The following is a 26,604-nucleotide window of genomic DNA, read 5'->3' as shown; positions in this document are numbered from 1 at the left end:
TAGTTTACAGGAAGGAACTGAGGCCTAAAAAGAAGTAATTCACTGGAGATGACCAAGAATTGTAGTGGTATTTTAAATTCAGGTCCTTTGATCCTAAATCTAGGGCTCTTTCTACTCTAACAATGTTGCATATTAATCATCAGACCTGATTTTTTCTTAAAAATAAAACAATACAGAATTAACAATTGTGGGTCAAAATATAAAATAATCCAGTTAAAACATAAGTTGCTTGACAAATTTTTGGAAATAAAGTAAAAGCACTGTGATAAAAAGAAACTTTAAAAATGAATTTACATATGAAAAGATTACCGGTATATGTTTACTAAATGATATTGTCCCCAAGATTTTATTCAAAATTATCCACTTATACTTACACTTTCTAAAACCCGTAAACATCTTTCTGCTCCCCATAACGAAGCTACCAGTTTCTCTTCATCTTCATCACTACTTAAATGATCCACACATTCTTTTACTATGAAAAAACAGGAGAACCATTTTGTGATGAAAATACAGACTTCTAAAGGTGTATTTGTGGGGTCAGCTTATTATTTACTTTACTTTGTTAGACCAAACAGGGGTCTAAGAGATAAACTTGTTTTAAACAAATTTCATGATATATACTTAAGCTGTCTTGTGGGAGTCCTGAGAGGTGACTCCCAAAGACTTCCAATTCCAGGTCATATAATCACAACATAGATTGTTTACAAAATCAAAACATAAGCAGGAAACGTCACTCAAGCATAGTATTTTTGGTTGCAAGGTCGGATAGTAGCTCCATTTAAAATATGAAACATGATAGATTATACTCATATATTTTTCTATTTCAACAAGATGAAAATTTGTATTTTCTTCTAATTTTGAGATTAAAAACCACCGAACTACAGATAAAACGATGTAGTAGTTACTCTTTACAGAGAGGTAAGGTGAAAACACATTCATTTATAGATCCTAATAAAAATTTTAAGTGTTACAGGAAATTTATGTCTAGCATACCTTTATCTACAATATGATCAAGACCACCCAAAAGGCGCAATTCTTCTTTAAACCAGTCTCCTGCTCGCTTTGAAGTAAGTGACAATAATGTCTCCATTGCTAAATGCCCTGTCTGAAAATCAGAATTTACTATTAATACAGTATTTTAGTAACAACTCTCATATATGTATATACATATACATACAAATATATATAAAACTGCTAGTGACACAGACTAAAATAATTCAAGATAACATTTGCATGAAATGACACAATAAAATATTACTAATGTTAAACAGAATGAATGATATAGGAAGAAAAGGCTTAATGAAAGAAAAATACAACCCATTCTGTGGGAACATTTAGTATGCTAAGCATCTGTATTCATTATTTACAAGTTACTCCTTTTAAAAATATAGTCATTTGGGGGCGGCTAGGTGGCGCAGTGGATAGAGCACCGGCCCTGGAGTCAGGAATAACCTGAGTTCAAATCCAGCCTCAGACACTTAATAATTACCTAGCTGTGTGGCCTTGGGCAAGTCACTTAACCCCATTTGCCTTGCAACCCCCCCAAAACCAACCCCCCCCCAAAATAGATATATAATATATAGATATATAGTCATCTACTATAGAAGAAGATGGAATCTCTACTGAATACCAAAATTTTATCCACTCATATGCAAAGTAAAAATGGTGATAAAGGCAGGGGACTGAGCTTACCCAAATTCCCCTCAAAATAATGTTAAAGCAATGCCTCAAAACAAATTCAGAAGGAGAAAAACCAACAAATGGATGGGGGGAAAGCAATTTTCCAGTCCAAGACAACTTAAGAAATTAGCAGGAAAGAATGACAGTGGAAGGAAATCAAGCAAATGGTGCTTGTCAGTCCCACAGAAGGGAGGTAGGTCAGAAGATTACAGGGGAAATTTTGTTGGTCCTGGGAATAGGCCAATAAAATAAGAATTGCTGGAGATCACATAGCAGTCCTAGCTAAGAAGCCAGCAATCCTGGCTTCTATTCAGTCAATCAACAAGCATTTATCAATTTATCATGCCTATCTTGTACTATGCATTGTGCTAAGTGCTGAGAATACACAAAGACATAGTGAAAGGATTCTTACACGTGAGATTCTGGATCTCAATCCAGGAAGAGCACAAAGAGGAGTGAGGACCCCAGACACAGTTCCAGGAAGTAAAATGTCTATCTATGGTCACTCACAGACCTGAGCAGATCTGGAGAGTAGTAAACTCACCTTTTCATAAATCACATACCCCTTAAGAAGAAATGAAAAAACTTAGAATGGCAACACTAGCTCTGAAACAGTATGAAAAACCTGAAGGCTGGCAAGGTATCACCTCCACCCAAGGACAGCGCCTAACTTTAACATGAAGTTAAAAGTCAAGAAATCGGCAGGAAAAAAAATGAGCAAATAACAAAAAAGAACTTCACCATAGAAAGTTACTACGGTGGCTGGAAAGAGCAAAACAAAAACTCAGAAGAAGACAATGTTAAAATGATTTTAAACATGCAAAGCTTCAAAAAGTGAAACTTGTCTCAAAAATCCAAAAGTAATTCCTAGAAGAGCTCAAAACTTTTTTTTTTTAAATCAGAGAGGTAAAGGGAAGATTGAGGGGGGAAAATGAATGATGTAATTAAGTAATGAAATGAAAAATTCACAGACTGGCAACACTTATCTAGGAAATAGCACGAAAAACCTGAAGGTTGGAAAAGTATCACCTCCACCCCAAGAGCAGCACCCATTTTTTTATAGTCAGGTTAACACAAAATTTAGCAGATTCTATATTAAAGGATTTGAGGCTTGGAATGAGATATTCTAGAGGGCAAAGGATCAGAAATACAACCAAGAAAAACTTACCAAAAAAGTGAGTCTAAGTTTTCAGAGGGAAAAAATTGGACTTTAAAGTTAGAGGACTTTCAAGCATTACAAAGACCAGAGTTGAACAGAAAATGAGACTTTCAAATATAAGACTTAAAAGAAGCAAAAAAAGGTGAAATAGGCAAGAAAAAGCATAAGGGATTTACTAACAGTAAACTGTTAAACTTTCCTACATGGTGATAGTTGTAATTCTAAGAACTTTCTCATTATCAAAACCATTAGGAATGTACAGAGTACAGGTTTCCCTGACTATGTAGGGAAGCTATACACCCCACCTCCCCAAATAAAAGGAAGTACTGGTAAAATGGAGAAGGGAAAAGTAGAATGTGGTAGATTATCTTACATTAAAGAATCATGAAAGAGTTTGAAACAAAACACTTCTGAGGCTTAGAAAGAGAGGAAGAAGAGTTAACAAGGAAGAAAAAAGGATGGAGAGAGGAAAATACAGTTAGTAATCATAACTGTGAAATGAGATTGGTATAAACTCAGTCCCATAAAAATGGAAACAAAGAGCAGGCTGAATTACATAATTTAGTTGTAAGAATGAAACTAGAAGCAAATTAAGGAAGCATGAAATAGTTTACCTGTCACATCTAGAGTTAAGTTAAGAATTTCTGATGAAATGATAAAGAGAACATTACTAGACGTAAAAGGGATAACTCCGATTCCATTAAATGATTAGAAAGAAAACAGAATTAGTGGAAGACACGGCAAATTTCTCCAATAAAAGCTTCATTTCTCAAAGATATAGAGAATAGAATCAAATTAATAATATACAAGTTATTACCCACTTAACAAATAGTCAAAAGATAATAATAGAAGATGAAATCAATTCTATGGTCATATAAAAAATGCTCTAAATCACTTTTGATTAAACAAATGCAAATTAAGCAACTTTGAGGCACCACCTTACACCTATCTGATTGGCTAATATGACAGAAAAGAAAAATGACGAAGGGTGAGGGAGATGTGGGAAAATTGGGATATTAATGCAGTACTCATGGTGGAGTTGTGGAATGATCTAATCATTTTGGAGATTGATTTGGAACTGTGCACAAAGGCAATCAAATTATGCATACTCTTTGACTTAACAGTATCACTGTAGCCCAAAAAAGATTTTTAAAAAGAAAAGGACCTATGTATAAAAAAGATTTACAAAAGCTCTCTTTATGGTGACAAAGAACTAGAAATTGTGGGGATGCCCATCTACTGGGTTAATGAATGAATTGTGTGTGATATCCAATTGTGAGGGAATGCATTGTGCTATTAAAAAAAAAAATGACAGCGGATACTTTCAGAAAAACCTGATAAGACTTACACAAACTGATGCAACGTAAAGTGACCTGAACTAGGAGAACACTATGTATAGTAAAAGCAATACTGAACACAAAATTAACTACAAATGATTTGGCTATTGTCAGCAACATAATGATCTGAAGGACTGACGATGAAGACTGTTTTCTCTATCTCCAGAGAAAGAACTGATGGGAGTCAGAATGCAAACAGACTTTTTTTTAAATACCTTTCTGGGTTTTTAATCTGTTTTCTTTTACAAAAAGACTAATATAGAAATGCTTTATATGCCCCAACATTTATAACTGATATCAAATTGCTTGCCTTCTCAATGTGGGGGGGATGGGAGAGAAATTGGACTCAAATTTTTAAAAATGAATTTAAATTTAATCTACTTAAAATCTATAGACTGGGGTTGTCAGAGAAAAATAGGAAAATTTATGGTTAAAGGTTTCATTGTCCATGTGATCACTAAACCAAATGGACAAAATTTAAGTTTTCAAGCAACCACCAGAGGGAGCATGACAGTCTGTTAATATCTGATGATTAAAGTAGCTTCAACAATGAGAAATAGGTATTACTTCTCTTCTGACTTTTATAGTTTAACAAGTCAATAAAACATTTAAAACTATTACAGATAAACAATGTCATTTTACAAAGAGTGGTACAGAAAACTTGGAAGGTTTTCCAAAGGTTATGAAGCTATTTAGCCCAAGACACTGGTACTAAAACTTCGTTTAATAATGAACAAATCAATCGAGTTTAATAAGTGTAAAAAGAATTTATTTTGTTAATTTGTAAAAAGTTCACTCTACAGGATGTTTAGTTCCTAGGGGAAAATATTTATAGATATCTTTATACTGTGAACCTATTAGTTATTTCTGATGTTTGGCCCATAGAAATTGAGGACAGATATGATTACGATATATATCTGAAATTGCTACATGAGTGAAAGATAATAGCATTCTGGGCAAATCTAAACTCACTAGAGAATGACACAAAGTTCCTTCCTTCACCTGCCTGTGTCTGTCTTATCTATATTTGTCAGAAGGGAGGAAGAAGGCAAAGAGTAGAGGAATGGAAAATGAGAAAATATTTCTGCATGAATAATCTAAAGAAACTCATGTTTCTCCAATCAATATTATGCCACATAATTGGTGTGATTGGGCATTTTTATTCTGGACAATGACAAAGTCCTAGTTTCATCATCTATAAAAAGGTCATATAGACCTTCAAAGTTCCTTCAAGCTCTAAGGGTTTATGATTCTATTATTTCAAAGAATTGTTCAATTATTTTAATGTATTGTTCAGGTTTTTAAATGATGTTCAAAAGTAAAATATTGGTTAGGACTTAGAAATTTCAGTCACCCAGAAATTTTCAGCATTTAAGCATAATTAACAACAGTAACCAGAATTTCAAAATTATTTTTCAACGAGGTTTTTGATGAAATTTGTCATGTCTTACTCTGAATATTTAAGCAAGCAAATTTCAACTAATTAATACTTATAGAAAAGTTTGAAGGGGTTTTTTCCTTGCCATTTTTACAGTCTTACTAAGAGACTTTTTTTGACAAGTCTCTGTTTTACCACAACAGAGTCTGTAGTCTGTTTGATGTGTTTCAGGTTCCTTCTTGACTATTTGGAAATAAAAAAATACTTAGAATTACTTTCTGAAATGGGCATGATATAAACTAATGTCATTAACACAACACATTCAAAAAATCAGAACCAATACTTTGACATCTATCACATTTGTCTAAAGTTCTCGGGAGACAGGGACACTTTTGCTTGAGATTCCTTAAGGAACATTAAGGAAAGCAACATTACTCTGTTCCAATACAAAACTGCCAGACATTAGAGGGAACAAAGAGATCCTCATCCTCAAACACTGGTTGATCCTAAAAATGCCTTTAATGTGACAGGTATTAAAGAAATATTTATAATGTGACTGTTGAAAGTGTTAATGCTTTTCAAATTCAGTTTACATTTTACATTATAACCAGATTTGAACCCAGGTACTCCTGACTTCAAGGCCGGTGCTTTATCCACTACGCCACCTAGCCGCCCCTTAATGTATTCTTTATAATGTGAATCCTGGATAAAAAATTCTCAACAAGCAGAGGCTGATAGCTTTTATTAGTTCTTTTAACCCCAATGTCCAAAGGGTTATGTGTTCTACTAGTTGATAAGGTAGTAGTAGTTAGATAATTTTATCCTGAAAAACTCTAAAAAAACAGACCTGAGATAGAATTGAAGGCAGGACCTTAGGGTTCATGAAGCACACGCCTTATTCCAAAAGAAAGACACTTTGTTCAGTTCCAGGTTGAACTAGGAGTCTTGAGGCAGTAAAATCCAAAAAAGTATTTAAAAGAAAAGAACTACTAAATGTGTATCAAGGGAACGCTATAAAGTTCCTCATGCTATTGTGGAAAAGATGGGATAGAATTTAAAGATCCCCCAAAAAAGGAGGGCAATAATTGATTCTTGGAATCAATTGGAATATGCTAATGGATCATCCTAGGATCTAATTAGCCTATACTAATTAAATTTTTTATCAGTGACTCACAATTTAGAAACATAGTCAAACACAGGATGACAAAAATCAGGATTCTAAAACACATGGAAAAAATCTAGACCAAGCCCACTAAATGAAATTCAACTGGGATAAATGTAATGTATTCAAATAAGTCACTATCCCAAACACAAGAAGGGAAAAGCATGGTAAGGCAATACTACATTTGAAAAAGATCTGGGGGTTTTAATGGGTTATAAGCTGTAAATAAGCCAAAAGAAGTATGATAACACAGTTGAGAAAGTAATGCAATCTTAGAGATGTCATGGTGTCCAAGAATAAGGTAAGAGACTCGTTTTTTTGTTGCTCTGGACAACTCCTTTTAGAAAGAACATTAATTTGGCAGGAATATAGGAAGTCAATAAAGTTAGCAAAAAATTTTGATTTAAAACCAAAGGAACACCCCACCCCCCAAGGAATCTAGAACCATGCAAAACCCCATCCAGACTGCCTGAGAGGAAAGAATCAACAGCAGAAAAATACCTTTTCCCACTGCCTGGAATGATCAGATAACCCATGGAGGAGTGAATGAAGGGAAAAGGTAGAAAACAACGGCATGGCTGACTGTGAAGAGAGTCTTTACTTAAAAGTCTTCTGGGTAAGATGGAAGACCACTAAAGCCATACCATCTGCCCTGAGGCAATTTCCAAAGCCCTGGGCCTAGGGAAAACACCTGTTCATGTTTGGTCTGAGCTGAACTGTCTTTTGAGGTCTCTTTTGCGACCTCAAACTTTAATTCTAAAGTTCTCTCTATATTAATGGAATGTTGAAGGCAGGTCCAAGAGACTTGGGACTGCTACCACATTTTGCAAATAACAAAAAAACTGGGAAAGTATAATTGATGAGCTTATCACATAGTCTTAAAATGAAATGGTAGCAAAGAATAAAAGGTTTCAAAAAAAGTGAACTCAATAATCCTGCTTTCCTTTCTCACCTGAGGTCTCTGTATGTCATCCTATAAATATCTAGGTATTCAGTAGATCTAGGTTTTTGTGTTATTAATAGTGAATGTGGGGCCTTGTGTAAACTACAGAGATGTTATGGATCATCAATATTGATTATTTAGAAGGAAAAACCCCCCCAGTATCAGAGAGGTTTTTGTATCATATGAAAAAGAAATAAATATGAATTTGGAAAACTACACTTCCAAAGAAAAAAGTATATCCAACACACTATAGGTTTTACTAAATCTCTACCCAAAAAAGATCAAAGAAGCAAAGGATTTTATGCACAAAAATTTATATAATAACATTTTTCTGGTAGGGGCAAAGAACTAGAAATTAAATGTACATCTAACAATGATAACATTGTTAGCTGAATAAAAATATGAAAGCAATGGATCATTATTATTTTGTCACAAAAAAATGAAGGGGAGATTTTAAAGAAACCTGTAAAGATTTGTATGAACTAATGAGAACACAGTTAAGCAGAAGTAGAACAATTTAAACTACAACACCACCACTATAAAGAAACAATTTTAAAAGACAAGTATTTTGATCAACTCAATGACCAACCAAAATTCCAGAGAGGTGATGATGAAGCATGCTACCCACCTCTTGACAAAGAGGTGATGAACTCAGGGTGCAGAATGAGACATATTATTTTTTGGAGGTGGTCAATGAGGGAATTACCCTAGGCAAGTCACTTAACCACTCTCAGCCTCAGTATCCTCATCTGTAAAATAGGGATAATAATAGCACCTACCTCATATGGTCTTTTTGAGGATTAAATGAGATAGTACCTTTTATTAAAAAAACCTCAGCACTCAAAGTGCTAGCTTGTTTATCATTATTAGTATCGACCATACATAATTGTCCCAATTGTTCTTTTACTTTTTCATTGGGGGCTGGGAGAAGTTAAAAAAAAGTTTGATAAAGGAAAAATAAAATTTCAAGGGGGAAAAAAAGGGAGGGCAATAGAAAGAAATGGAACAGGGACCCTAAAACACACTAGTTATAACTACCAAATATATATATCACAAGAATTTTAATAAAATGATATAGAGTATAAACACTTTAAACAAGGGTATGTAGAATATTCAAATACATGACTTGGGTTCTCATTTCTAGTTCTACTAATTTAAACTTTTCTGGCAACCACAAGTGACAGTAACTTCTCATTTCAATGATACATTTCCCATCCCAACTGTTTATACCAATACTTCAAAGCACTGACCTTTTCCTAAGTGAAAAAATGGCTGTTACCTACACAGAACTTTAGTCCTAGTTAAATAATTTGAAACGAATCCAAGAACTATGGAGATTTTTTTCCATTCCTAAAGCCATTATACCAATTATAAAAATGCTCTGAAACAATCTAAGTGACTATTTTTTTTCAAAGTCCAGCTTTATCACAATTTAATGTTAGTGGTTCTTGTGAGAAAGGAAGACTCCTAGGAGTTGGCAGTTATGCATGCAATTCAAGTGGTCAGTAAACTGGTCAACAGAATTATGAATGTCCTGGAAACTTCTTAGTTTCTATAGGTGGCAGCTGGATGGACAGTCAAGAGTCAAGAAGGCCTGAGCTCAAACAAAGCCTCACAAACCTATTAACTTTGTGACTCTGGCAGAGTTATTTTCCCTATGCCTGCCTCAGTTCCCTCAATGGGGATAATAATGGTACTTACTTCCCAGGGTTGCACTACTATCTCACAAATACAGTTGTAAAGAAAGTCTGGAAAATGGAGCAAGACTAAAAGCATTCTAACAACCTGAGGGTGAAGTCAAACCCATATATTTAATATTTAATAGACAAACCACTTAGTAAATAACACAAACCCAATTAACAGTAGAAACAAGAAGTGTGTTATATTCTTGATCCCCAGTACTTGTGCTCTTTCCATTTTTTCTAACAATATAAAAACTCAATTTGGTGAATGGTTATTATTAATAGAAACCACAATTTCTCTAGTAGGGATGTCAATTTGCAAAATGTATCAAGTTTTAAAGAAGACCCACCGTAATATTTTCCAAGTCAAGGTGTTTGTTGTGAACAGTTTCACAGAGTCGCCGGATTTTTTCTTTAATTTTGTTCATATCCTTCTCATTCAGTAGCTTCGATGATGAAGTATCTTGTTCTAGCTCTAGAAGTCGAATCATAAGATCGAGACTAGCTCTATCAAGATCCATGTTCAAGCGGTCTCTACTTAGTATATACATAAGAGCTGCTGTACAGAGGGATAAATTCTTTAAAAAAAAAAGAAAAAAAGATTTTAAGTATGTCAAATTCTGAGCAAATGAGGCAAAAGTTCTGAAGATATATCAAAATTCTGAATTCTTCAAAGACTGAACTGATCAATGTGTAACTGATTATTTTTAGTTCACAAAAATCATAATTTTTATTGAAATGATTATGAAGTTCTTTAGAATGCAAAATTAAAAATTTTTCTTCATAGAAATATAGAATGTTTAATTTTTGCTTAACCATTTGAAAAAAATTTTTCAGCTAAATATCCTTTGGAAAAGCATAAACAACATTTACATTTTTATTAAAGACTTTGGGGGCAGCTAATGGCACAGTGGATGGAGGACCAGCCCTGGAGTCAGGAGGACCTGGGTTCAAATCTGATCTCAGATACTTAATAATTACCTAGCTATGTGGCCTTAGGCAAGCCACTTAACCCCATTTGCCTTGCAAAAACCTAAGACTTTGATACCATGGATAAGATATATGGTACTTCAAAATAAAAGTGCTCAAGTCTTAACCTGCATGTTTACCTGAAACTTTTAACCCCCCACCCCGTGTATCTGAAAATAACAGTTTTATTTTATTTGAGGTCAAATACATATTACACCCTGGCTATAATATACCTATCCAAAAATTATTCTCCTAGCTTACCGTTGTTATTCTTCCCCCACCCTTGTAGCTAGGGAATTTAAATAACTACAAAAATGTTCCTTCAAACTCTCACTAAAGTCTCAATTTCTCAGCTTCCTTAAATTTCATGAATTACTCCTTCACTCCACCTCAGAAACAAAAAGAAAATATATCCACATACTGGATAATCTTACCATAATCCCTAAGTGTTTTCCCTAATTAAAAATTCTCTTAAGTCTTCTATGTGACCATAATTGCCTACTCTTTCATCCCTACCCAAGTCTCTCCTCATTCCTTGTCCTCATCTAGAGTTATTTTCTTATGACACTATTCCTACGTACCTCCCCCCAACCTTGATCTTAAGAATCAAGCAACTCAACTCTCTCTTCCTGGTCTTCTACTCACTCATCAGTCTCTTAAGTTGTCCTGTTATTGTGCATCTCATGCCAAAACTCACCTCTATTCACTGCCCCCTCCTACTCAAATGAGATTAGAGATTAGGGAAAGACACACAACCTGACTGGTAAAGCATATTTTTAAGTTCATACTATATGGACCCTCAATCCAAGAAAAACTATTCTTTTATTCTTTCCTAATTAATCTTTAAATCAAGAAACTGCTGAATAGGTGCCCTACAAATCTGTCAACTAGATAATCCTTTTACTATCTCACCCACTAGTGACCTTTCCAAACTTTCCATCCCTTCTTAAAACCTTCTTGGATCTTCCTCCCCCCAACTCAACTGAGAACCTTGGCTTTTTTTTTAAGTTTTTTGCAAGGCAATGGGGTCAAGTGGCTTGCCTAAGGCCACACAGCTAGGTAATTATTAAGTGTGTGAGGCCACATTTGAACCCAGGTACTCCTGACTCCAGGGCCAGTGCTCTGTCCACTGCGCCACCTAGCTGCCCCGCCTTATTTCTTTATAAAAAAGGAAAAAGTTATTTGCTCCTATTGAGCTCCTTCTTCAACTCTCTTCACTTACATAATAACTTCTTTCATTCTACTCTTAAATGCAGAGGTGATACTTTTCAAAGTAACCCCCCCCAAATACACATGTAATAATATCATTCCACTCCAGCATCCCTTTTATCATTCTCTCCCTCACTTGTCTTCAATTTTTTTCCTGTTTGTTGGCTGTTTCTTTGCTCTCCCATTCTTAAAATAAACAAACAGAAATAATACCCCTTACTTGATCCATTAATTCCCTCCTATAGTCATCCTGTGTTTTTCCTTCTTTGAATGGTTAAAAACAATCTTTAACTTCTACTTTCTTAACCCTCTGCAGTTTGGCTTCTGTTCTCATCATTAGACTAAAAGATGTTCTCTCCAAAGTTACCAGTCGTCTCTTGATTGCCAAATTCAACCAGTCAATAAAAATTTATTATGTGGCTATTTCGTGCCAGGGACTATGCCAAGAAGACAAATGTAAAAGCTGGTCTCTGCTCTCCAAGAGACAATATGTAAACAACTATGTACAGAAATACTATTTATAGGGTAAATCAAGAGGGGAAGGCATCAGAATTAAGGGGAAGAGGTGAGACTTTCAGAAGCCAAAATTTTAGCTGGGGCTAGAAAGCAATCTAGGGAAGCCAGGACATGGAGAGTGTAACCATCATGGGAGATAGTGAAAATGCCCAGAGTTAGGAGATGAACTGACTTGTTTGAGGAACTGGAAGGAAATGAAAGTAAATGGGATAACAGAATCTATGGGGAAGGGATTGGAGGTGTGAAAAGTATAAAAAATTGGAGCTGTAAGGAAGGGTTTTGAATGCCCAGATTTGATATTTGATTCCAGAAGTAAGGAGTCAATGAAAATTTACTGAGGAGCAGGATGATGGTCAGACTTGAATGGGAGAGTCTTGAGGCAAGGAGAACAATTATGGACTTTTTTTCAATCTTCATTCTTTGTGATTTCCCTGCAGTCCAACACTTGATCACTTGATTAAATCTTCTCTCTATACACTATCTGTTAGTAGTGGCACCAATACCCATGAATTTAGCTATCACCTTTATCCAGATAATTCTAAGATCTATTTATCCAGCCCTAATCTCTCTATTGAACTCTAAGAATATCTAAAAATAGGTATCCAGCAGACATATTAAATTCAGCATGTCCCAAACAAAATTCATTATTGTTCCTCCCCTCTTCCACAGCACCACAACCCTCCAAATCACCCATGTTCAAGACCTATAAGTACAACCTAACTCTTTACTATCTCCTTCCTTTATAACCAAACTGCCATCAAGATGATTCTACCTTTGAAATATTTCTTTACATGTCCCCCAAACCTGCACCTCCCTCCATATTTCTGTCAGAAGCACCACCATTCTTCCAGTGTCCTAGGTCCACAATCTTGGCCTTACTAACCTCATCTTAGATCCAACTGATTGTCAAACCTTATGGTTTCACCTCCACTTTCTCTTATCCTTACCTGTCTTCTATATTCACATAACTTCTGACTTAATTTTGCTTAATTTTCCTTCTCAACCCGTTATCATTTATGATCTCAAACTTACCCTTGAGGGGTTGGTAGTCATTTAATCTTCATCATCACCCTAAAACTACATTTTCTTTTTTTTTGGGGGGGGGGTGTGCAAGGCAAATGGGGTTAAGTGGCTTGCCCAAGGCCACACATCTAGGTAATTATTAAGTGTCTGAGACCAGATTTGGACCCAGGTCCTCCTGACTCCAGGGCTGGTGCTTTATCCACTGTGCCACCTAACCGCCCTCCTATTCCTTAATCTCAAGTGTTGATATATTGACTAGGATGTGAAATTATCGATGAGAGTTGGATAGTTAGACACACACACACACACACACACACACACAAACACCCAAACTCAACCAAATACAATATTTATTATGAAAAATAGAAACTGGTTAGAGTTAAAGCTATCTAGTGCAAGCATTTTTGATCATTTTCAGTCTTAACTGGTCTTGAAACCTTTCAAGTTCTTAAATTCAATCTGTCCAATGAATTCACTTCAAAGCAATTAACTTTGGAGGATTTAACTAGCTTAGTATTAACTTTTTTTGTTGTTTGCAGGGAGGAGGCAAAAAAGTGAAGAGTCCTGTATCAGTTAAAGGAGTTTTGAAATGATGTGTCATATGAGAAAATGGATTAGGCTTTGCAAATTTTTAAATCACTTCTTGTTTTCAACCTGCCCAGAATTTTCACATTCCAAATATTCCACACATGCCTTGGATTGTGTACATGGCTCTGTTTCAGGGGATTTGGGGCACAGAAGCCAGGCTCTGTTCTTAATAATCTTATAATTTAGCTGAGACAAAGCACAAACATGTATGTATGAATTAATGTGCATACTGATTATTTTTACATGACATTTTTGAGGTACAGATAACTTACACTTTTTGAAATAACAAAGAACAGAAATAAAATACTTTCATCAATTAGGGAAAGTCTAATCAAAGTATTCTGTAAAAACAATGATACTTAACAACTGTCTATAAAAAATAACCAGAGAGAAATTGATTTAAAGTGAAGTAAACAGAAGCAGAAAACAGTAAACACATCAATACTGTAAATGAACAAGGAACCACCATGATCACCAAAACAATCCTGAAGGCTAAAAAAGGTTAATGACCAAGCTTGGATTTCAAGAAGAAAAAGCAAGCACACTGACAATTTCTTTGAATGGGGAAAGGGGTCTATGAGTGTGGAACATGAAATACACCTCTTTTAACTTGTTGGTTTTACTGAGCAATTTTCGGCCCTTCTTTGTTGCAAGGGATAGTTTTCTGGGAAGGATACAATGGGAAATACATGTGATGTATGGTCTGTGTACTTAAGTAAGCTCCTCTGTGACATTAGGAGACTTACTAAGTTGCCAAAATCAAAAGAATTCATCATTGAATGGCCAACCTCCTGAGGTTGAACCTCTCTAAGGTTATCAGACACGCACTCTTGTTGGCCTATTAGTCTAAAAACATCTGCATCTTGCTTAAGAGCCTCGATGCTTTAATAATTTGATATAATTCTGAGAAAATCACGGCTAGAAGTGAAAGCAATAAATATAGCAATCTTTCTCTCCAAATCTTAAAACTTCTTAGTTTAAACATAAATAGTAAATGTATTATTAAAACTACTGGCCCATAAATTATAAAAACTTGTTACTCAATTGAAATTTATCAATTGATCACAACAATCGACTTTTATAATACAGTTTTTTGTGCCCTGAAATTACTCATGTGGAACAATGACCCACTTCTGGCCAATGTCTTCCCCTTCCCCTGGGCTCTTGATTTGAACCCAGGTACTCCTGACTCCAAGGCTGGTGCTCTGTTCACTCTATTCACTGTGCCACCTAGCCGCCCCTCCCCTGGGCTCTTAAAAAGTTATTTTTCTCCTAGCTGATGTGATTTCCTTATAGGCTACCTAGGTCATAGAATTCAGAGCTGGCATTCTTCATAACTAAGAAAACTGAGGCCGCCCAAGAGGTCACAGATTGAGTTGATGGAAAATTTGGGATATGAACATAGGAACTCTGATGCCAAATCCAGAATTCTTTTCATATTTCATGCCACTTATTCAAATCTTAGCCTATAAAATATACCATCTATCTTACAACAAAGTTAACAACTTTACTTTTCCCCTCTTGATTTTTCTACAAATTAGTTAGGACAAAACAATAATGGCTCACATAATTAATATGCTTTTTAGAAGGTAGTTCCAATTATTGGCACTCCTATTTTGCAGGAAAAAATAACTAGAAGGGAAATGGTTTGCTTTTCTGAGATTTTTCAGATAACTGGTGAAAAACTATCTAGCATTCTCTCCAATACACAGGAAGTTCAGTGCAGTTCCAGAGTATACTCCAGTCAGATTAAAATGTGACTACGGAATATTTAATGAAGTAATTAAAAATACAATAAAAGATAAATAATATATAGTTTTGAGTTTTACATCTCTGTACTACATCATCTTCTAAAACATTCATAAATAAACTTCTAAAAAATTATGTATCGTTTTAAAGTTTGTGAAATACTATACTCATCTCCTTTTACAAATGAGGTTATGTGACTTGAACATAATCACATACATCCCCCTTCTCACTAATTCTGTTTTATGAATATAGCAGTCTATTTATATATATTTCATTATCTCTTGATCTCATCTGAATTGTTTTGGTTTTTAATCAAATTTTCCAAAGTATTTAGTTTAGCTTCTTGAACATTGAAACCATTTCAGACTGGACCTGAAGACAGTACAGTACAACTCAATTTAACTGAAACTGAATCCCCTCCCCCTTTAAAAAACCTTTATTACAGTTTTAGGCCAGGAGTCCATAACCAAGCTGAAAAATAAGGGCTTATTACAAAAACAAACTTCTAAATTATGTTCTAGTATATAGGTTTTTTTTTCACCTTAAGTACCATATAGTAAAAACTTTAGAATAGTACCTGTGAAGCATTTGAAAGATTCCAAGTCAGGGATAGATTTAATTAGCTATTTTGACAATATGGCAACAAAATGGAAGTCTCTAACCCTACCCATGTTGTCAATTCTGCATCACCAGAACACTAGGTTTCATATATAACATACTATATGGAAAAGTAGGCAAGAGAATTCCATTATTGCTTAGAGGCACACCTTTATCTAAGTCTGATCAATGCACCCCATCTATTTGCTTTAAGAAGTTTTCTTTTCTCCATAGTCAGACACAAAAAGGTATATGAGAACACATGAAAGAAACTAATCTCTCTAATATACTATAGTCAGAAATCATTTTCACTATTCAAAGAATTTTTTTTAAAACATTATTTGTTAAAAACAAACTAACAACTCTAAAGAAGACAGATTCAAGCAAATTAAAATACCTGGTGGTGTTGTGAATCATCCAGTGTTTTAAAAACCATGGCTACCATCCCATGTGCTCTCAGGTGCATTCGGAAACCAGGCATGGCGCATTTAGTGGCCAAGCTAATAACACTGTAAGAAAATAAGTCATGGTTAGCAAATTATTGACTTTGTAAAAATTAAAAATAAGAGAAAAAATATCTTCAATGCACAAAATTTAAGTCTTTACAAATTTACTGGGTGAATTTTAAGTGTAAATTGCTGCACTGAACTACACACACACACACACACACACACACACACAGAGGCTAAGATTCAGTTTATAAATACACATAATGATGGATTAGTAAGGTATAAATATAATCCAGTCCCACAATTTCCTTAGTTTTCATGACACTCCACTTCAAATTTCCCTGACATATGCCTCTCTTGCACTCATCCTATTAGCAATTTCTGAACATATGTATACATATGTACACACACCCCTTAAAATATTTCCCTTAATTGTATGAATTTAGAGCAGAAAGGCACCCCAGAAGTTATCTAGTCCACTACCCTCATTTTGCTGAGGTAGGGGACCTTAAGTGGCTTGTCAAAAGTCACAAAGTCACAAAGATAATAAATAATTGGCCAAGTAGGGACCAGGGCCCCTCATTTCAAATCCTTACAACATTTCTTCTATGTGAATGAATAAATTTCAGATCCTCCCATCCACTCTCAAGCAGTCCCTTTCTAAACCTAATACTATTATCTGATTTCATGTCTCATTATTCTAGCTTTAAAAAAAAAATACCCCACTTAACAACAATAAAATTGATCTTGCTCCTGTCCATTGTCCTTCTCTTGTATTGCTCAATCCAGGCTGTGCCCCCCTCTTCTCCTTTCCCTCTCTACACTCATTAGATCAGAATTTACTTATGGGAAGAATTGGTGTTTTAACATAGAAGCTCTTTATCATTACTGTTAACTGACTGTTAACTGAATTCTCTTAAATACAAAATGAAGGGTTACCTCACCTGAATTCTACTATCCCATGGTCCAATAGCAATACATTCTCCCAGTCAATTAATTTGTAATTGTTACTACGGGGGTAGTAAAAGTCACTAAATCTAAGCAATGGCTTTACGAATTATAAGCAAATTTAGTGAAACAGTAACAATGCCAAATTAAAGAATAACATTATGCTCATGCAAAGCTGACTGTCTAGTCTTTTGTATCTCTTTTTTAAGGTTTTTGCAAGGCAATGGGGTTAGTGGCTTTCCCAAGGCCACACAGCTAGGTAATTATTGTCTTAGGCCACATTTGAACTCAAGTACTCTTGACTCCAGGGCTGGTGCTCTATCCAATGCACCACCTAGCCACCCCAAGTCTTTTGTATCTTGATATCCATATGCTACCTCTCCTTATGATTAAACCAGCTGAAGGACTTATAATTCTAACTTCTAATTTTAAATAATTCACCTAGGTCTTCCCAATTATAAATCCAACACACTGTCCTACATAGATACTAACATCACTTGTAATTAGTTAGAATAATTTTCTTTTGGGGAGTATAATTTCTTTTTAAGCTCTATTTCTCAACAAAGATTTTTTGTTTCTGCATAGGGGGTAAAAAGTCAATCAAAGAATGGTGGCATCTAAGATCTTATATTTGACCTGTAGGCAGGAAAGCCTTATGAAGAATGGGCTAGGGTGTGATCCATGACTATCATCTCCCTCCTTTTATAATTTTCTTATTCCCATCCAAAACGCACATCAAGAAGTTCCATTTTTTACTAAGGAGAGAGGCGGAGAGTATGGCGATAATAAGAGGTAACATGGCCTCTTCACATTAGATAATTCATTTATTAAGCACTGTTTAATATAATGTGCACATTACATTATTCCTAATTTACAATGCTATATTAAGTTAAAAAATATACTTGCTTCCAGGGAAAGAAAAACATAATAAAATGTCTGAAGAGACAAGATGATTACAATTTGCTTTAGCTCTTCCATGCCAGATTCCACTGATTTGCATAATGGGATAAGGCTAACCCTAGTGGATTTAATTCTAGTACTAGGTATAGCTTTTCCACAATCCAATCCTGGTCTTCTATCTATCATGCCCAAGTTTCTCCAGCGACAATATCCCTGACTTTGCTTAAAAGTCAAAGGAAGCTCTTAAATAAAGCTTGTTTCCTTTCTTCAATAATTCCAGGACCTAACATAATGGGGAATTCTATGCATGTTTCCAGTTGGACCCCAGATTCAATGGGCACTGGTAAATCAAATGCCCAGGCTGGAGAACATCATGCCTGAGAATCTCCAGATCTAGCCAGTCTGAAACCAGTGGAAGCCACCCACCTATTTCCTTCATGTTGCCTGCAGCAGCTGTTCATTCTCTGCTTCAATACTCATGTAAGAGGTAACTCCTGATCTCCAAGGGATAGTACTATGTCACTTTGAGACAGTTCTAATCACTAGAAATTTGGGAGTTACTGGTCTAAATTGGGTTTTGCATATTTAGCATATTTAATTTAATTCAATACTGAAAAAGTTCTGCTATCTCATTGCATCTCTCCCCACAATATGTTGGATTAATGGGATTGTTTTAAATTAATGGGTGGATCATTATGTTTTTTGGGCAATGTTCTGACACAGATTACATATGCCATACGTTTTACCACCAGTGAAGAATATACCAAGTCTGACAGGACTTAATTTAGTCCAATATCAGTTGATCCATTTTACTTTTAAGCTTCACCAAAGCAAACTGATTAGTTCTGCTTTGACAAATTATATTGGATTATAACAGACATTTATGCAACACTTTCATGCTTATAGAGTATTTTCTATTCATCATTTCATCTTCCTCAAGACACTGATGGCAGTTAACATAGGCATCATTCCTATTTACAGATGGAGAAATTGAGGCTCAGGTTAAATTATTATCTCACAGTCCTATATCTAATTAGTGTTAGAGACAAGATTTGAAGAACTACCTCATGACCCATCAATTTAACTTAATATTAATAGGCCACTTTTCTATCATCATAGCACACTTTGTAAACAAAAATCCAGATGACCAACTGTTAGTTATTCCAGTGCTGAAACTCAAGAATTTTAGAGAAAATTCAGAATCCTTTGCTCTGCTCTCACATTTATTTGTTGTAGAGACAAATTATAATCATTATATTTTCATCTTACTGTACCGTTATAAACTAATTCGTCAAAAACTAAAAATTATCCATTAATTATTTCTTCTAAAGTACTTTGAGAAAAAATAAAGACTTTTTCTTAGAATACTTACCACCTTAAATATATATATAATGTGATACATAAACTAGTAATATGAAAATTTAAAAAAACAGCTAGTAATATGAAAATTTAAAAAAACAGCCTTACCTAAGGCAACGTGTGTTTAGAGGCTGTGTGCTCTTTAAGCCACTTAACAAATACTCAATATCATCAGTAAACTCCTGATTTTCACCAAATTCCACTACATCGTTGAAGTGCTTCACATGCTGAACAACAGTGTATAACTGGAAGAAAATAATTCAGTGGTATTGGTCTCTTTTGCAACCATAAATTAGCACTTTTATAACACAAACACTGGATTTAAAATGTTTTTGCTTAATATATTGCTTTGAGAATTCTTCATGAATGTACATGTACACAACCTATATCAGATTACTCGCTGTCATGGGGAGGGGGAGGGATGGGAGGGAGGTAAAAAATGTGGAACTCAAAATCTTACAAAAAATGAATGTTGGGAATTCTTTATAAAATAGTTTATAATATACTCCAAAAGCAGAAAATAAATATTTTTTATAAAATACCAAAGGATGAAAGATAAGAATTTTCTTTACATGTTTCATGATTGCTTCTATTCAGGGTACCAAATAGTATTTGTGATAAAAATAAGGCCAATGTATATCTATATCCAAAAATCCCTCATCTAAAATAAAATTATACACATCTGCTTACTTCTTTGTCTTCTTTCCTACATTTCAATGCAGTTACTATTTCTTGATAGGGTTGAGTAGGTATCGTCACAGTTTTTATTACTTTGGGTGGTGGTGCAGGAGCCTTAAAAACTCCATCATCTCTCTGAATTGCCTCCTTTGAAGAAAGCCTCACCTATTAATAAAAAGGTATTAAATTAGCTGTTCTAAGCATGTACATACATATAGAGTAACACCACACTTATCCGGAACTTAGTTATCCGGCCATCTCACCCATCTGGAACACAGCAGAGAAACAGGAAGCAAAAAAGGCCTCTGAGCAGCTAAAACAGATGTTATAAAGTCCATGCACTACGTAAAGCTCATGCACTTCACTAATGAACGGCCCTTAAACTCAGAACCTATTTAGTCTTATACAGAATTTTAATGATTTTGGTTATTTGGTTTTCAAGCCCATTAACAGAATAGAAGTAGCAAATTAGAAGGGATAAAAAGGAGTTGCTACAGAAAGACATATCAATTGTATCAAGAAGTGAAAGCTGAAAGGAAGGGGAAAAGATAAAACCTCTTTTTAAAAACTCAGAAATGGCAACTATGAAAAATAATGCATATTTCAACAGTTCTGAATAGCTGGAATTTTGCTACAAATGTAGAAATATTAATTTGTAGATAGGTAACACATGACTTATTTCCATTAACATGGTCCTTTGCAAACAGAAGGTTTCAGCTTTAAAAAAAAAAAAAAAAGGAATTCAATCACTATTACAGAAATGCAGGAACCAATTTACCAGGTGGAAAACAGCCATTACCAAAAAATTAATAAAAAATTTCATTAAGTTGGGAAAAATGCCTCAAAATTTAAATAATTTAATTCTTGATGCTGAGATAGAATAATATTTCATATCTGAAAGGTTGTCTTCAATATTTACTCATGTTATTACAAATAAAAGCTGTTCAATCTGGAGAGGCATTTAGCATCTCCAGAGTTTTTCCATAATACCCCAATCCAATATTCCTACAATGTCCAAGGACATGGAATCAATTGATAGTGGGGAGTTAAATGTAAACACATAAATTCAAATGAATGGTTAATTCATTAGAAACTTCAGATTATAAACATCATTTAAGATGGTACTAAGTCAAGATAAAAACTACTTTTAATTAATCTACATTTTTTCCAGACTTCAATGAATTATACTATAGCTTTCTAAATTTCATTTAAAATTTGACTTCTTTTTTTATATGATACTGATATAATTTGAGGCAACCATGCTGTTTCATACGACAAGCACATATATGTTAAGATGAAATACAGACTACTTACTGCGACACTTTGAGTTTTCAATACTGGTGGAGCTGGGAGTTCCTCTGATTCTGGATGGTTCCAATGTCTAGCATTATACACAGCTTTTGTAGGTGACTAAAAATGAAGCAAGGAAAATTCACATTTTCGTGTTATTTTTTAAATTGATTTTTCATGATTCACTAATAATTTACTGGGCTGCTAATGTTTTTTGTCTTTCTTTTTTCAAAGAAGACCACAACATCAGGGAGGTGATGCCATGATTAGCCCATGAAGTAGATTTGAGTACCGGGGTGAGTATCAGGAGGTACCGGGCTAAGTCACCAATCTCACTTTCTCCTCCAGAGCCATCTTAGTCCAGTGGTCAGATATAAATCAGGACAACTGGAGACAGTCATGGATGTGGGGCAATCAGGGTTAAATGACTTGCTCAAGGTCACACAGCTAGTAAATGAGCAAGTGTCTGAGGTTGGATTTGAACTCCCATCCTCCTGACTCCAAGGCCAGTGCTCTATCCACTGCACCATCCAGCTGCCCTTGCTGGGTTGCTAAGGGAACTACAAAGGTCAGTAAAAAAAATTGCCCTTGCCCTCTATGAGATTAGAAAATAAGACATGTTTGTTAAACAGTTAAATGTTAGTTTGGATTAAAGGACAATATTTTAAAAAGGAAGTGTGAGAAGGCTGAACAGTAGATGTTGTATAAGGAAAATGACAGGATCAGAATTATATAGAACAGACTGGATTTAGAGGAGAGACTAGAGGGTAGACAAACCAGTTTGGTGGGTGTTCGCTTACCTAAAAAATGAGAGGAATGAACTATTTTATTTCTAGGGCTCCCTCTCTCCTCATCTAACACTAAATCCTATGATCCCATATTTGGAAAAGAAAAAGAATGATAAGATTGAAAGTCATACCACCCAAAGGTCAATGGAAGAAAGTTAATGCGGCAGAAATGAATTGAAGAAAAAATACAATGATTAAATTGAATTATTAAACAGGGCATAAACTTTTTACAAAAAAATAACTACATTAAACTATGTTAAGTAGAGAAAAAAATTTAACTAGAATTAACCTCATTATTCTACATCATGACTCCTTAAGGACACAGATATAACTACAAAGGATGATCAGTACTGGAAGGGATGTGGGAAATCTGGGAAACAAATGCATTGTTGGTGGAGCTGTGAACTGATCCAACCTTTCTGGAGAACAGTTTAGAATTATGCCCAAAGGGCAACAAAAATGCACATACCCTTTGATCCAGTCATACACTTAATTTTAAACTAAATATGGTGGAGGGGAAAATATGTTAATTTTTATTACCTAAATGTTTCGATTCTGGATAACCAGAAACATGCTCCATAGGTATTTCAAGTTAGACACTCTTAAGACAATGGCACACAAATGATCAACTGCCAGAATTATGGCAAAGTTTACTAACTGCTTATAACTCGATCAGTTGATATAATAATTAACATTTCTTCCCAGAAAATTAAGAGTATTCTGAACTCTTCGTCTCTGTTTAAAAGGACTTTGATACTGCTTTGATTAAATTATGTCATGCAAATAAGTTATAATATATCTAGACATATGATAATGTAAAATTATTACTTTCTTATTTTAGACTTAAAAGGACTTTAGAGGTCAGTCAGTCAGTCCTTCTTCAGAAGAGACAACCAAGATCCAGAGCCTTTATTAAAATTAGAGTCTGGGGATTGATGCAAATTATATGGTCCAAGCTACCAGCTTTCTCCCATTCAAATGCTTTTTTTCATTACACCTTGCTGCTCTCAGAAAATAATTAATTGTCTGAGACAGAGCTTCAAAGGTCATGTAGTTCAATCCATTTGAATTTCCTTTCTATTTCATGCCCTAGTTTTCATTCATCCCAAGGACCCTCAGTCAAGGGAAAACTTCCCAAGGCAACCTGCCCTATTTTTAAAGGGTCTAAAATTATGAAGGGCTACCTTAACATAAAGTTCAAAAATCATTCTCCTTGGCAGAGAAAATAAATTAAGAGTTCAGCTCTGCCTGCTACATGGCTGTTATCACATCCTACTCACCTCAAGAGACCTATCTCATACCACTATGATCCCCATATCCTTTTCCTCTCAATATAAGCAAAAACTTCCTCCCTCAGTACAGTCTAAATTTGGGCATTTTAGGTACTATTCTCACTGTTGGCTATATTAATATTAGCTTCTGATCTCTTTAGACAAATACTTTTCCTCATCAGTGTTCTCTGAATCTACAGAATTTCACTCCTAAGGCTTTTAACAACTCCTCAGTCTTCCCTGAAACCTGAAGTTTGGAATGGCATATAATAATCTATTGTCTGAACAGGGTATTTCATAGTAAGATTGGTTCCATTATATTCCACTGTTTTTAGGAAATGCTTCATTTGACATATTAACAATAATCCACTCTCTGCTTAAAAGCAGCCTAACTGGAACCTCATTACATCCTGAAACATTTTATTTTCTAACTAATTTTTAGATATGAAGAAATTCTACTGAGCAATATCTTTTTATAATTTGCACTTACTAGTCTTAGTTAACATTTCTTCCTGTTTAAAACCTATTCAATTTTCTAAGTTCAGATGAAGGGTTTCTCATCTTCTAGCAAAAATCCAACATAAACATTAAGTGCTTCCTATACCACATGCTGGAGACACAGTGCAAGGCCATCCCTGACTTCTAAGGAATTTTAGTATGAGGTAGGAAATGGCATATAACTAAACTGTCAAACTGAGATAAATACAAGGAGATATAAAGTAATTGGTAGTCCTATTGGGGTTGGGGATGGGAAGCAAAAGAGAGAAAGAATATTTTGTCACTCCTACTGACAATCTCCCTCCAGTTAACGTTTAACATTTTAGCCCCCAGCGCCTAGATTGGCCTGTATTATAAAGGAATTCTGCAGAAGTGAAATCATCACCCTTAGTTTTTTAACCTCCAATTTCATGATTCTTTCAGAAATACCAAAATTGGAAACAGGTATTTTTACTCATGATTTTGAAAGAAAAACAGAGAAAACCAAATTTGGCCACAACCCTCAGTCTCTTGTTGGCAATACCACATCTCTCTTCCACTCACTTCTTGGTAGACTAGATGCAAAGAGAATCTAAACTGAACAGTGGTAATTAATTCATCCACACAATTTCCACCATCAACTTATTTTATTAGCTTCATGGTTGCACATTCTAGAGATCTTCACTGTATCATGTTTCATATTTGTGGGCAGATGACTGGGTAGTGGGCATGCAATAATAGTAGTTTGGGGACATTAAGATTCTGGCAGCTCTTCTTCCAGGCTGCAAGGGAGGACTGATTTTTTTTTAAGTCTTTGTTTTTGTCTTTTCTGAATTGTCCCAATATTTATTAGTATGGCAGAGTTCAGGCAAAAGACTAAAACTGAGAAAGGAGACATTCCCTTCATGCCTAGAAAAGAGACAGAAGAATAGGACACAGTGGGATAGGCATGGAGTTATTTGTTAAGAGACAAAACAAAATCTAATTCAGAATTGTGTTATGTTTTGAGGTTAAAATGAGGTTAAGTTAATAATCATAGCTATCATTTATAAAACTCTTTTAAGGTTTGTTAGGCTCTTTACAGCAGCTAAGACAAATGTTGCAACAGCATTTTCTCCACTGGAAAGCCATATTCATGTGTTTAATGACACAGATTCTCCAAAGAATACCTCAAAAGCAGGGAGGTTCACAGTTAGTCAATTCACTTTTTTAACAGCAATTCAAGAAAACATTTACTAAGATGTACTGCAACTGTCACAATGCATCGGTAAAGGAAGAATCCCAACTAATAAAATCACTGCTTCTTTAAGCATTATAAAGAGCAACTTAAGAATATTAGGACAAAAAATATAGTATTTCTTTCAATAATTTAGAAGATTATCTTATGGAAGAGCCCAATGAAAAGTAAAAAGAAGATGGGAGACTATGTAATAATGCATGATTATTTATGAAAAATGAGCAGATTGATTTTGCCAAGAAAAAAAGGAAACTGGTCACTATAGCTTATTGCTGAATTGAACTGGGCTCCTTCACTGTGTGACAACATCAATAGAAAAACCATAAAAAAAATCAAGAACTTAGTGAAAATGTCCTCAGAGTTATTATCATAAGTTTTGCTGATTTTGTTTATTTTTTATACTATATTACTGTGGATTTTTAAAGTTTAGTATAATTAACATCTGACTTAAGAAAACAATACTTCAAAATTTAAGAAGCTCTCCAAGCTTTCTTATTATTCTCTATATTCCACACTATTCTAAAGGACCCAACAGATATATTTTGTTTGACACATTTGCATATTATATCCTTGGAGGAATCTAGACTGTTTCTATTGAAATTCTTCAATTTTTTCTAAACCAAAAAGGTGACAAAACAATGAATCTAGCAAAATTTATAGCTCTATTCAGATAGGATGCAAATCCCTGAATGAATAGCCATATTTAATGGGAGGCCACAAACTACAATCAACCTTAATAGGTTGTTATTTCAGTGTGACTTTCAAAGTTGCATACTTATCTCCTTTATATGAATATACATACATATATATGCAAAATACTAAGAATATGCAATCATCAATGACTATATGTAGTTACATTAATATGCACTTAAGTCTTCTAATTTTGACGCTTTATAGAGAAGCACAAAATCTTTATTACCTTCATAATTAGAAACCTCCTCAAAGTAATTTGATGAAGAAATTCAACATGAAATCTCTCTGCATCAACTAAGATTTAAAGACACATTTGCCAAAGGGTGGCTAGTGGATCAAGCACTAGACCTGGAGTCAAGAGGACCTGAGTTCAAATCCAGCCTCAGACACTTAATAATTACCTAGCTGTGTGGCCGTGGGCAAGCCACTTAACCCCATTACCATGCAAATAGAAAAACAAATAAATACACATTTGCCTTCAGCACTAGTCTTCAAGAATTGAAAGTGTCATAGCCTCAAAAC

At 34.7% G+C, this 26,604-nt stretch overlaps 1 protein-coding gene across 3 annotated transcripts in view; it reads right to left on the bottom strand.

Moving 5' to 3' along the window:
* WAPL (WAPL cohesin release factor) overlaps nucleotides 1-26,604 on the bottom strand; it is an 80,996-nt gene that overhangs the window by 12,110 nt on the left and 42,282 nt on the right. For 2 of the 3 annotated variants that reach the window (XM_074232558.1, XM_074232559.1), the window contains exons 5-11: nucleotides 21,641-21,736; nucleotides 20,339-20,491; nucleotides 19,757-19,893; nucleotides 16,390-16,501; nucleotides 9,692-9,919; nucleotides 994-1,105; nucleotides 375-472 (exon numbers count right to left, since the gene is read on the bottom strand). In XM_074232558.1, the coding sequence (XP_074088659.1) occupies nucleotides 375-472; nucleotides 994-1,105; nucleotides 9,692-9,919; nucleotides 16,390-16,501; nucleotides 19,757-19,893; nucleotides 20,339-20,491; nucleotides 21,641-21,736 (936 nt within the window). The remainder of the gene's footprint in view (nucleotides 1-374; nucleotides 473-993; nucleotides 1,106-9,691; nucleotides 9,920-16,389; nucleotides 16,502-19,756; nucleotides 19,894-20,338; nucleotides 20,492-21,640; nucleotides 21,737-26,604) is intronic. The other variant, XM_074232560.1, reaches the window with a different exon arrangement.

This window comes from Macrotis lagotis, chromosome 4, assembly GCF_037893015.1.
Source record: "Macrotis lagotis isolate mMagLag1 chromosome 4, bilby.v1.9.chrom.fasta, whole genome shotgun sequence".
NCBI lineage: Eukaryota > Metazoa > Chordata > Mammalia > Peramelemorphia > Peramelidae > Macrotis > Macrotis lagotis.
The sequence above is the reverse complement of the archived record's forward strand: the minus strand, read 5'-3'. Positions and strand labels throughout refer to the sequence as shown.